At 39.3% G+C, this 12,406-nt stretch overlaps 1 protein-coding gene across 1 annotated transcript; it reads left to right on the forward strand.

Moving 5' to 3' along the window:
- Positions 1–9,595: 9,595 nt before the first annotated feature.
- LOC147421008 (uncharacterized) lies at positions 9,596–10,069 on the forward strand. Its single transcript, XM_086504604.1, has one exon. It carries the CDS (start codon positions 9,596–9,598, stop codon positions 10,067–10,069), a length of 474 nt encoding a protein of 157 aa, XP_086360730.1.
- Positions 10,070–12,406: the final 2,337 nt, after the last annotated feature.

Genomic DNA, 12,406 nt, shown 5'->3' on the forward strand with positions numbered 1-12,406 from the left:
ATTAGGTGTATCACTAAACAACACTACTATTTTTGAGAAACAGAAGTTACAATCATATCTACAAATGGATTAGAGGAAAATCAACTCAGCATACATCCAGAACTCGCTACAAGAATCGACTTTAACAGATCACGCAAGTAAGTCTTCCATTCAATTTTACTAGTATTACAATGTGTTAGTTATTTGTGATATTTATGTATGTATATATACTATGTATGCATATCGTAATTAAGTGTAATTGTGTATCTGCATTATGTATGAGTATTACAATGAAATAACACAAATATACATACATACACATAGATAACACAGACGCACACATACATGAGCATGTATTTTCAAGAGAGAGATAGCAAGATACAGAGATAGATAGAGAGAGAGAGAGAGAGAGAGATAAATATCTGTTTTTTAGAGAGAGGAGAGAGAAAGATAACAGATTTCACTGTGTTTATGTATGTGGAAGAGAGGAAGACGATGTATGGGAATATGTGCACGTATTTTCAAGAGAGAGACAACAAGATAACAGATTTCATTCTGGTTATGTATGTGGAAGTGAGGAAGACGATGTGTGGGAATATGTGCATGTATTTTCAAGAGAGAGACAGCAAGATAACAGATTTCACTGTGGTTATGTATGTGGAAGAGAGGAAGACGATGTGTGGGAATATGTGTATGTGTGCGGGGATACTTTTAAACTATGTATCTCTGTCTTTTGACGAGAGAGTGTGTGTGCAAGAAGAGTTACAGAGAACCATCTTCTCTATATGGAGAAAGACAGACAGTGAGAGAGAGAGAAATACCTGTTTTTTCTCTATTCGTGAGGTGTGCAATGTCTCCCGAGAAGACTGCCCGATCCTGCCCTTCTGGAAAGCGTTGTGTACACTGCTGTTTCTTTATCTTGTGCGCGAACTTTCAATCCTGTGCACTCCACCTGTGTGTTGTGTACGATGCCGAGCTTGCTCCTCTACGCGCGCGTATACTCCAACTGTGTGCGATCCGTGTGCGCTTTCTGTGTGTTTCCTGCTCGCCTGCTTTCTCTGTGTGCGTTGCTCGTGCGCTCTCTGTGTGCCTAATCTTGATAGGGTTTATTAGAATGCCACGTATGCTACAAGTCCATGTTTTATCATAGGATTAAAAAAAACAAAAGCAATATAAAAAATTAACCAATTCACACGACCAAAATTAAAGAAATCATGGTTGAAAATATGGAAAACATGCGTAACTCTATACTAGGAATTCACTTTTTTTAAAAAAAATATTTGGGCGCTGCCTCGGACCCCGCCTGGGGCGCTGCCCCAGGACCCCGCCCAGAACAATATCCCAAAATCAACCTCCCAAGCCCCGCCATCGAGAGCGCTATATTCCACATCCCCATCAAGAGCGCTACCCCCAAACCTCACGTGGAAGCGCTGCCTTGTCACCCCATTGTGGCATTGCCCTAAGACCCCGCATCGGGAGTCCTAAATGGGAACATTCTTCATTAGTGAAATTTTGAACATAAATTATATTAGCATATACTTAAATATAATACAAATATTAACATATTAGCTATACTACTAATTTACTGTAGCAGTTCTAGATTATGTCCCATACTATATTTAAGGTGCCAAAGGTTTGGCCTTATGGTCCTAGATTTAGCCAAGTGGTCAACACATATAGGACCAAGTGCACACTGTGCCACAAAACTTGGCCACCACTTCACTTGCCAAAGTTTAGGCCACATGGTCAATCCTAAGTTTCCAATGTTCTTATTATGTCACCTTTTGCCTCGTGGAAAACCTAGGCTTGTTTTCACATATTCAGGCACTTCAAGCCACAATAAATTGTCATTACTCTTCGGCAACCCTTTTGTTCAAGTCTTTGAAAAAACATTGTTTAAGGCCACCCTAAACCATTTTCATTTAGGGGTGTCTAAAACTAGCTTTTTGGCAATTCGAGAAGAAAATGGTCAAAGTTTTATACTTAGTTTTAACCACTTGACCAATTCAAATATTGGAAAGCAAGGTCTTGTAATACTTTTCTTTGGACATCACACATTAAAACTAGGTCCCTCACTTGTCCAAGCTATGCTCTAATACAATAAAGGGCTTTTGGTTTCAAGATGCACCACTTTCCCAACCTTGATTCCATTAAAGAAGCTAGCTCTACTTAGACATTTAATAGCAAGGTCTTGCAGCAGTTCAGATTGAACATTTTCCATGGCAGCTAGGTCCACCACTTATCTAAGCTATGCTCTAATAGAGTAAGGGGGTTTTGGTTTCAAGATCCACCACTTGTCCAAACTTGATTTGGGAAGCAAGGTCCTATAATAGTTTGCTTTGGACATTCACCATTACAACTAAGTCCACCACTTCTCCAAGCTATGTTCTAATACACTAAGGAGTTTTTGGTTTCAAGGAGAACCACTTGTACGACTTTGTTTTTGGAAGTAAGGTCTTTACATAGTTCACCTTGGACCTTGGACATTGGATACTACAACTAAGCCCACCACTTGTCCAAGATATCCTCTATATATAGCCAAAGGGTTTGGGTTTCAAGATTCACCACTTTTCCAACCTTTCTTCCATTAAAGAAAGGAGGGGCATTATAACTAGGCCCACCACTTGTCCAAGCTATGCTCTGATATAGAAAGGGGATTTTGGTTTCAAGGTCCACCACGTGTTCAACCTTGCAAGACTCAAGGGATACTTGGACATTGGAAAGCATAGTCCTATAGTAGTTGATAGGTGGCAGTGGGTATTACAACTAGGTCCAACCTATGCTCTCATATAGCAAAGAGGCTTTGCTTTCAAGGTCCACCACTTGTCCAACCTTGCTTCCATTAAAGAAATGAGGGGCTACGTAAACATTGGTAAGCAAGGTAGCAAGGTCCTAAGGTGTTTCACCTTGGATATTGGGCATTATAACTAGGTCCACCACTTGTCCAAGCTATGCTCTGATAAAGAAAGGGGATTTTCGTTTCAAGGTCCACCATGTGTTCAACCTTTCTAATATAGAAAGGGGATTTTCGTTTCAAGGTCCACCACGTGTTCAACCTTGAAAGACTCAAGGGATACTTGGACATTGGAAAGCATAGTCCTATAGTAGTTGATAGGTGGCAGTGGGTATTAAAACTAGGTCCAACCTATGCTCTAATATAGCAAAGAGGCTTTGGTTTCAAGGTCCACCACTTGTCCAACCTTACTTCCATTAAAGAAATGAGGGGCTACGTAAACATTGGCAAGCAAGGTAGAAAAGTCCTAAGGTATTTCACCTTGGATATTGGGCATTATAACTAGGTCCACCACTTGTCCAAGCTATGCTCTGATATAGAAAGGGGATTTTTGTTTCAAGGTCCACCACGTGTTCAACCTTGAAAGACCCAAGGGATACTTGGACATTGGAAAGCATAGTCCTATAGTAGTTGATAGGTGGCAGTGGGTATTACAACTAGGTCCACCACTTGTCCAACCTATGCTCTCATATAGCAAAGAGGCTTTGGTTTCAAGGTCCACCACTTGTCCAACCTTGATTCCATTAATATAGCAAGGAGGATTTGGTCTCAAGGTTCACCACTTGTCCAACCTATGCAAACCTTTTTCATGTTGTAGCATGATTTTTTGTTTGAAGAGTATTTTTCTATAACTATGGATTTAACAATGTAATCTTTTTACTTACAGGATGGACTTCGAATCTGGGGAGAAAGTACATATGATACTTGACAATGAAATCGTTGGTATTGGTTGTGTGTGTAGAACAGATCCAGATTCCACTTGTGGTGGTACAAAGATAGGGCTGGGAAATGTCTCCATACTAGTGGAGGAATGCTTGAAGGATGTGGTCCTACCTTTTCCTACAATGGATACTTCATCTCTCCAAGGCTCATTATGGAGTGCTGTTCGATGGTCAAAGCTTCTTTTGCAATCTTTTGTATTAAATGGGAACTTAATTGATCCACACGAAAGCTACAATGGTGATGAAGAACATGATCATTCTGATCCTCTAGTTACATATGCAATACCTATGACAAGCCCAGAATTTGAAGCAATGATTCGAGAGTCTTGGAGAAATCAGAGGGTCCTTTTAAAAGATGACACAATGATGCAAACCATGAATGAAGGGACCATCTTATATGTATTTCCACATGATTATGTCAACTTTCAGGAACTTGGTCCTGATTGTGTGGGTGTGGGTATTGAAAGAGAAAATGCAAGCATTCATGATGTGGTTGAAGTGGGTAGCATCACTTTGCTAAAGTGGCCCATCAAGCAGACAACAATGTTGAATGGGAGCCCATTACAACGCTTTGTTCCTGTTGATGGCATGCATGCTACATATGAGGATGTATCCAACGATGGCAATGTTGGAAAAAAACTTGATGGGAGTAATGTTGTCCAGTTGTCAAGGAAGAGACGATACACTTTCATGAACAGGACTCAAAAATCAAAAGCAGCACCAGCTTCGACTTTTTACCTTTCAAACAAATCAATTCAAAGGGTATCATGCATTGATTGTTGTGCACAAAAATGCTGCCAATTTGCAGATCGTGATATGGTGACAAGGTTATGACAACAATTTTGGGGAGAGTCTCAAAAATCACGCACTAATTATGTTTATGATGTTCTTTCTATATGTTATCAGAAAGATGAGAAGTCACGATACCAATTCAGGCTAAATGGCTCTATTGTTTGTTGTAGAGCATGGTATGAGCTACATGGAATACCAAAGACATCATTTTATCGATACAAGGAGAACTTTGAAAATGGTGTGCGCCAATATGTACATGGGAACACATGTACATTGAGAAGGGGACTTCAACATACTAGTTTAGCAAGAGCACTACTAAATGAGTTTGTGGAAAACAACTCTGAGAAGATGCCACATAGAAGTAGAACACTGCTAGATGGCTCAAGAGAGACTCAATTGGTGATTCCATCAACATACAAACAAGTGGATATTTTATGTGAAATCAACACGACACTTGACCAAATGGGCTATGAGAAGAAGCTATCCCAATCTTCTTTTGGTAGAATTTGGAACAAAGAGTACCCACATGTCACTTTAACAAAGACGAGTGAGTTCTCTAAGTGCAATATTTGTAGCTCAATCAAGGCAAGGTTAGAAGCTAAACCTTCTCTTGAAGAGAGAGCTCTTCTCTTGAGGGAGAGAGAAGTTCACATGGCACAACAAAAGAGTTGTAGAAGCCTATATTATGCATGGCGCACGTATTCAGAAACTCAACCACAAAAATATGTATGCATAATCCATGATAAGATGGATCAAAAGAAGACTGCCATTCCTAGATTACGCATTGTTCCCAAGGGTGTGGATTCAGGATATAATCTGCAGGTGGCATTGATTGGCATGATCACTCATGGACATGGAGAAGTTCATTACGGACACTTTGTCTTGAATGGTTTGTGGCCAGCTGATCCAAATCTTACAATTGGCTCAATTGCTAATTGTTTACATAACCTTGAGAGGATAGATAAGCATCCTCTTGGTGATCTAGTAACAAATGGACTTCCAAGGAGCAATATTTCACTACTACATGCTTTGAACTCAAGGGATGCTTTGGACTACCATAACTTGAGTGATGGAAAAGAGCCCATTGTGCAGTCGTCAGAAATTGCAGAAGAGGAATTGGGGTCAACATTTCGCAGATTGCCAGAGAACTTGTTGCTACAATTGGATAATTGTGCAGGGGAAAACAAAAATCGATACTTATTTGCCTATTTGTCAATGCTTGTTGCAAGGGGTGTTTTCAAAACCATCCAGCTGGGATTTTTAATGGTTGGGCATACACATGAGGACATAGACGCCATGTTTAGTAGGTTTTCAGAGAAGTTGAGAGTTAAACAAACCTATACTTTGCCACATTTGATGGATACATTACGAAACAGCTCATCTTCATCTCCAGCTCCATTTTTTCTCACAAAGATCCCCGATTTCAAGCAATATTGTGATGGCTATCTTTGTGATGGACAAGACATACTTGTTGGACATTCCAAACCGCTTCAGTTCAAGTTCTTAATGCAGGATGAGACACCAATGATGCAATATAAGGCACATGTAGGTGTATCAAGTTGGAGTGGAAGTATTCGCCTTTGGAAAACAGACACAGAAGGCAAGCCAATGTTACCACATGGAGATCCACCTCTAGTACAAATGGCGGAGTATGTCAACGCCCACGAAGAAGTCATTTTGGGGCTAAAGAACTATATAAAATTTTGGAAAAATTTAGGGAATGGTTCAAGTATTCCGCGATATTATAGACACGTGATAGATTATTGGAGTAAGGTAATTGAAGAGATTGGAAAAGCAATCATATCAGAGGGAGTCTTGTATGAAATGTTTTGGCCAAAAACTCAAGAATATTCTCATCTACAAAGCACTACAATGAATTTGCAACAAGGAGCAGAAAGATTCCTAGGCCTTGAAGAGTTGAACGATCATTTTTGTGGGCCTCAACGAGATAGGCCAAGGGAAGAGTTTGACCCTATGTCTGATGTGCACCAAGGTGACTTTCTTATGCTTGTTCTGAGTGACACAGAAATCTATCCAGTGTGGCTTGCAATGGCTTTATCTGACATTGATAATGAGCCTACATCACCAAACTACAGAAAACTCTTGATTCAATATTGGGCACCTTGCGCGAGAAAAAGTGGGATGACAGATACTCAAGCTTACAGTAATTGTTGGAAGGGTTATTGGGCTGTCAACTATAAGGACCCACAAGTGTGGGAAACTATAGATGCAATTGTTTGGTCCTGGAGACCCAACAAAGAAGGACCATTTTCTAGAATAAAGATTCCAGAAAGACATGCTCTAAAAGCCAAAGAAGGCCTCACTCGTGCACATCAGCCACACTTGGATCAAAGTTCAGATATGGTATCAAATGTGGAGTAGAATTATGTGGAGCTTCTATTGTGACTATACTAGTCAATTTGTAAACAAAATCTTTTTTGTATCTTCCTTTGTTTTATGTAATTTATAGTTATTATTCAAATCCATGTGTTGTACATCCTCTTGACTTTTGGTGTTTATCAACACCACAATCCTATGAGATTTTCACTTTATTTACTAGCCACACACCTCAATTTTTCCCACTTTAAGTGGAAAATTCCCAAATTACATGAATTCGGTCGATTTGGAGATTCCCATAATGTGAGATTTTTACCAAAATACCTAATATGGTCTTTCGCGCCAGTGCGGACCGGTTCGAGTAGGTTTTGCCTCATGCGCAATATATCTTTCACTAGCCAGCAGAGTCTTATTATTTATTCATGGATCACAAGATCCAATTTGAGCAATACACATTATCGTGATGCCGTATTTCTCCCAACATTTATTTTATACATAAACAAAAAGGCTCCCAAGCATGTTGGAGAACGCGCAAGGGTTCACGTTTCTTGCAGTTGTCCTCTCCAACACAACCAGAGGTGTTCTTTAAATGTATATGTGATTGAGTTTTAATGACTTGTTAGTTTTATATTTGTTTTAAAAATATTATAGAGAATAGCGCTTCCGATCCATCGTTGATGATGGACGTACTGTCCCATGTTATAAAACCAGTTTGCGTCGGTGCGGATTAGTTTGGAGTGGTTTTAAGAAGTTCATAGGAAGGCCTACTAAAGACCATTTTATTTTATAAAAAAAACAAAACAGCTTCTTAGGTACACATTGCATAGCTTTAATTATTTTTCTCTTTCTCTAGGTTTTTTACAAAATATTTTCATCAATGGAATCTAAACAGATCCTCTCACTTCTTACTGAAACCAAATGTATTTAGATACATCTACATGTGGCACTGGCACTTCATACATCCATGCAAAAAATGCATGTGCATGTGGCATTAGCATTTCATACATCCATGCAAAAATGTATGAGTCTCTCTCTCTCTCTCTCTCTCTCTCTCTCTCTCTCTCTCTCTCTCTCTCTCTCTCTCTCTCTCTCTCTCTCTCTCTCTCTCTCTCTCTCTCTCTCTCTCTCTCTCTCTCTCTCTCTCTCTGGGCAATCCTTGGGTGTGTGTGTGGCCTAGCTTCAAGCCCTATGCCAAGAGCCCTAAGTATCTTTTTTGGCAATAACATGTTGCTCTCAATAAAGATTCAATCACCTCCACATATTACCTTCAAGGCTTATACAAGATGAAGATTGAGGGTCCTGTGGTCTTAGTGAATGATGAACAAATGGAGAGGATCCTGAGGGGGGAGGGGGAGAGATTGAGGGCATAGGAGGACATGATGGTAGAATGTAGTTGTGAACTAAGAGATAACAATGCCATGATAGTAGCCATTCAACCTTCTTTGCAGGCATAGAGGATCCGCAACCTTCAGTCAAAATCACTATTAGGCTAAAGATCTTGGAGACACAATCAAATCCTCATTGTAGGAGGGGCTATGAGCTCTTGTGGATGTGGTTTAGAATCAGGCAAGGAAGGTGCTTATAGTAAGGTGTAGGGGTGAGAATAACAAGAAAGGAGGAGCCGCGCGCAGGGGAGGGGTGGTTATATTTGATACTAATGAGTTAGTTAAATGTTGAGCCAATATGTAGCTAGTATTTAAATGAGTTGGATCACTTTAATACATTTATTGAAAATTTTAGAGTAGTTTAAGTGAAGAAAAGTCTATGTGTTTTATTATCCATGAAAATTAATTATTGAAAGCATTATGGCATATAAATATGTAGTCCTATAATTGGTCGTGGTTCTTGAAGACAGGGAAGGGCTCATTTTACTCATAATCTCTATGCAATAATCAAGTTAGTTCATTTTCAATCACTAAATATTTTGATCACTCTAATAATCATGTTGATGAGAGTGAGAGTATAGGCATTGGGTTGGGTTCAATGGTTGAAGATCGAGAGACAGCTAGGCACGACACTTTATTGAGGGAATCACTTGTTTTTTTCATTGCTCGAAAAGAATCGCTCCCCATCTTGTAAGACTTTGTATATATAGTAGGGAGTATATAGACATACCACGTAAACTAATATATATCTATATATATATATAAATATATATATATATATATATAACATATCATGTTACTTATATTATATATAATATGTATATCAAATTTATAGATGTAATATAGATTACATATGTTAGTTTTAAAGAGTCATAATACATGAATTATGCACCACAAAATATACAAGATGAGAACTAATGTCAATATGTGTTTTGTAGATAATGGCACCTAAGAGAGATAGCAAAAAAATCAAACCTCCATTCTCTCCTTTTCGCAATTTTCAAGTGAGCATGAAGTTAAGGTCCGATTGTATTCCAAATAGAAATATCGATCAGGAGGCATCATCACGAGTCTGACATTTGGACACTCCACCCAAAAAAAGAACCACATTCTTAAAATGTGTGTTCTTATTGATGATGAGGCTCAAGTTGATGAAGACTCCAACAATCTTGAGGATGACAAATAGATCATAGGTAAATGATAAGTTTTGCAATCGTAAATTCTTTTTTCATGTGTCTGTTATTTTACACAAGAAATCAATTGTTTACTACCCTCAAGCAAATGGACAAGCAGAAAGCACCAATAAAATTTTGGTGAGGATAATCAGGAAGCTGGTAAATCAAAATAGGACAGATTGGGATGAAAAAATGGATCCTACACTCTGGGATTTTAGAACTGCATTCAAGGTAACAACAGTCATGACACCCTTTAAGCTAGTTTATGGATTGGAGGTAGTGGTGCCTATGGAATTCTTGGTACCAAGTCTCAGGGTGGCAGTTCAACAAAAGTTGTTCCCTGAAGAGTCAGTCAACTGGAGGAAGGAGGCATTGTTGAAACTGGAAGAGGACAGGATTCAAAGCATGTATACATCAGAGATCATTCAGCAGAGAAGACATGCATGGATTAACAGGAACACCAAATTGAAAATTTTTTCTGCAGGTGATTGGTTAATGGTCTACAACAGTAAAATGGGACACAGGCCTGGCAAGTTAAAACTCAAATATGTGGGGCCATTTCAGATCGTTAGAGCAGTGGAGCCAAATACTTTCATTTTGGTTGATGAGTCAGGGAAAGTCATAGTCAAACTTATAAACGATTTCAGACTAAAGCCATTTTTGTGACCAAATTTGGAAGCCCAAAAGGAGGATATAAGCCATGATGTAAATTTGATTGTGATTTACCACACATGCGAGCAAGTGACTAAAGCTATCATTTTAAAGAAAGCCGATTACGTGCGTGAGCAGCATTTTCACTCTCTGTGTTACTCTTTTGCATGCACTAGCATGGCAACTCCACGCAGAACTCCTGGTGCTTCTAAGTCAAAATCTTGCAGTGAATATGAAGAGACCTTTATGACGCAAAGACGTGTGCGCAAGACTCGGAGACAAAGGATGGTGGTTGATGAGTGTAGTGAAGATGATGATGATTTGGAGATGTATACCCATGTTCAAACTTCACCACCCTCAAAGGAAGAAGGCAGTTCAGAGTATACCTTCATTGAATTCAAGTATGAGTTACCCCTTAATGAGCAAAACACTCCCTGGTTAAAGAACATTGGGCTATTGGACTTTGCAAGACTCCCATGGATTGCATGGAGATAGACTCACATGGCAAAGGTTTACTTAAATCAATTGCAGGATAATGATGGACAGATTTTTGCTGACAATTACCTTACTGAGGACCTTGTGTCACAAGTGTTTGATGTACCTACACAAGAGGACAATGAGTTTGGTAAAGCCACAGAAAGGGAGATGACAAAGGCCTTTGGGCAGTCACAAGGAGGCAGGCATTATTATCAAATTGTCTGGCATGAAGAATCAGGCTAGGTTAAAGCAAGTTAGATGGTTCCTTGAAATAGTGTTCTTTCTTGTCAAATCAGAATACATCAGCAGGGAGAGTTATGGTATTTTAATGGCAGCTGAAAATGGCAGGCAGGTTGGATGGGCTAATATCATCTTTGATGGGATGAAGTTTGAAATTTATACTAAGCAAAAGAGAAAGGACAAAACTACAAAAGTGGGTCCTTATTTGGTTGCTGTGTTTCAGTATGTGACAAATCAGAGTATACTTCAGGGAAAAATTCTGCCACGGGAGCGGCAATTACCTATAGACTCAGGCTCTGCACAGAGAAAAGAGAAAAGACAGAAGTTGCATGATGACCAAAAGACCTTATACATGACAAAGGATGTTCAAGGATTGATGGCTGCTGGTTATTCTAGCAAGGAGTCTTTGGACACAGTGAAAGTGAAGTTGGACAAAGAGTTTGGTAAGCTATTTTCTGAAGGAGATTTGGAAACGGGTGATAAATCTACAACACCAATGTCAGTGAAGACAGGGTTCAAGTTGAAGAAACTGAAGGGCAAAACACCAACAGAGGTATCTGGTATGAACATTCGAGATTCTGTAGCTAAGGAACCAAGGGTGACTAAACCAAATTTTACTAATGTTTCCTTCAAAGAAGTGCAAAATGCTATTGGCATGGTTAAAGAGTATGTGGAGCAACAGGTGATGGATTTTACCTTAGTTAAGAGGGAAAATAACAGAATGCATACAGAAATTGAGCAGCTCAAGGAAGATGTAGAGAAAAGAAAGAAGAGTAGAACTGAGGAGATCCTGGTACAACAAGAGGTTCAATAGTTGATTGAGAGTCAGGAGGTGATCAAAACTGAGTTGGCTTCTTACAAGAAGATGTTGGCATCTAGGGAGAAGACTTCAGCCAGATTAGCTGAATGGAGGGATGAATGGTTTACTGTTTTGCAAGGCAAAATGACTGAGATGAATACATTGAATGCTACATTGGAGAGTAGCAATAGAGTTCTTTTGAACAGGGTGACAGCTTGTAAGAGAGTTGAAGAGAGAACCATGGAAATGTCAGAAGAGGAATTAGATGTGGATGGGTGGTACTTGGCATCAATAGATGTTGAGTAGATGCAGGTGGAAATAAGAGAATACATAAAGGGAGTATGGGATCATATCAAGGTAAGGATGTATGATGTGGTGTGTAAACCATATCAGATGTTTGTAGAGGAGGAGATGAAGGAGGAAAACTTGTTTATGGAGAAGCAAGATGCTGAACTGAAGCAGCAGTATACTGACCTGAAAGGGAAATTTGAGGAACTAAAGATGCAGCTGCAGCAACAAGGAGGCCAACAATCTGAGCAAGTGTTTGTTAATAAAAATTCTAAAGTGTTTGCAGGAACTGATGTGGCAACAGGAGTTCAGGAGCTTATTACTGAAGACACAGGGAGAACATCTTTTTGCATCCACATGGAGGACATCAGTTTCTCATCCACAATCATTTTCACTGGATCATTTAAGTTGTGAATTCCTCCTGAAGCTTCTGTGTCCTCCTCTGCAACATCTTTAGACAGATGTCAAAAAGTTATCACTCACGCCAGAGAGGAACCAAGAAACCAATAGAAGAGATAGTGATAGAGATGGACACAGAAAATTGTGAA

Source organism: Adiantum capillus-veneris, chromosome 28 (assembly GCF_014529385.1).
Source record: "Adiantum capillus-veneris isolate H3 chromosome 28, ASM1452938v2, whole genome shotgun sequence".
Taxonomy (NCBI): Eukaryota; Viridiplantae; Streptophyta; class Polypodiopsida; order Polypodiales; family Pteridaceae; genus Adiantum; species Adiantum capillus-veneris.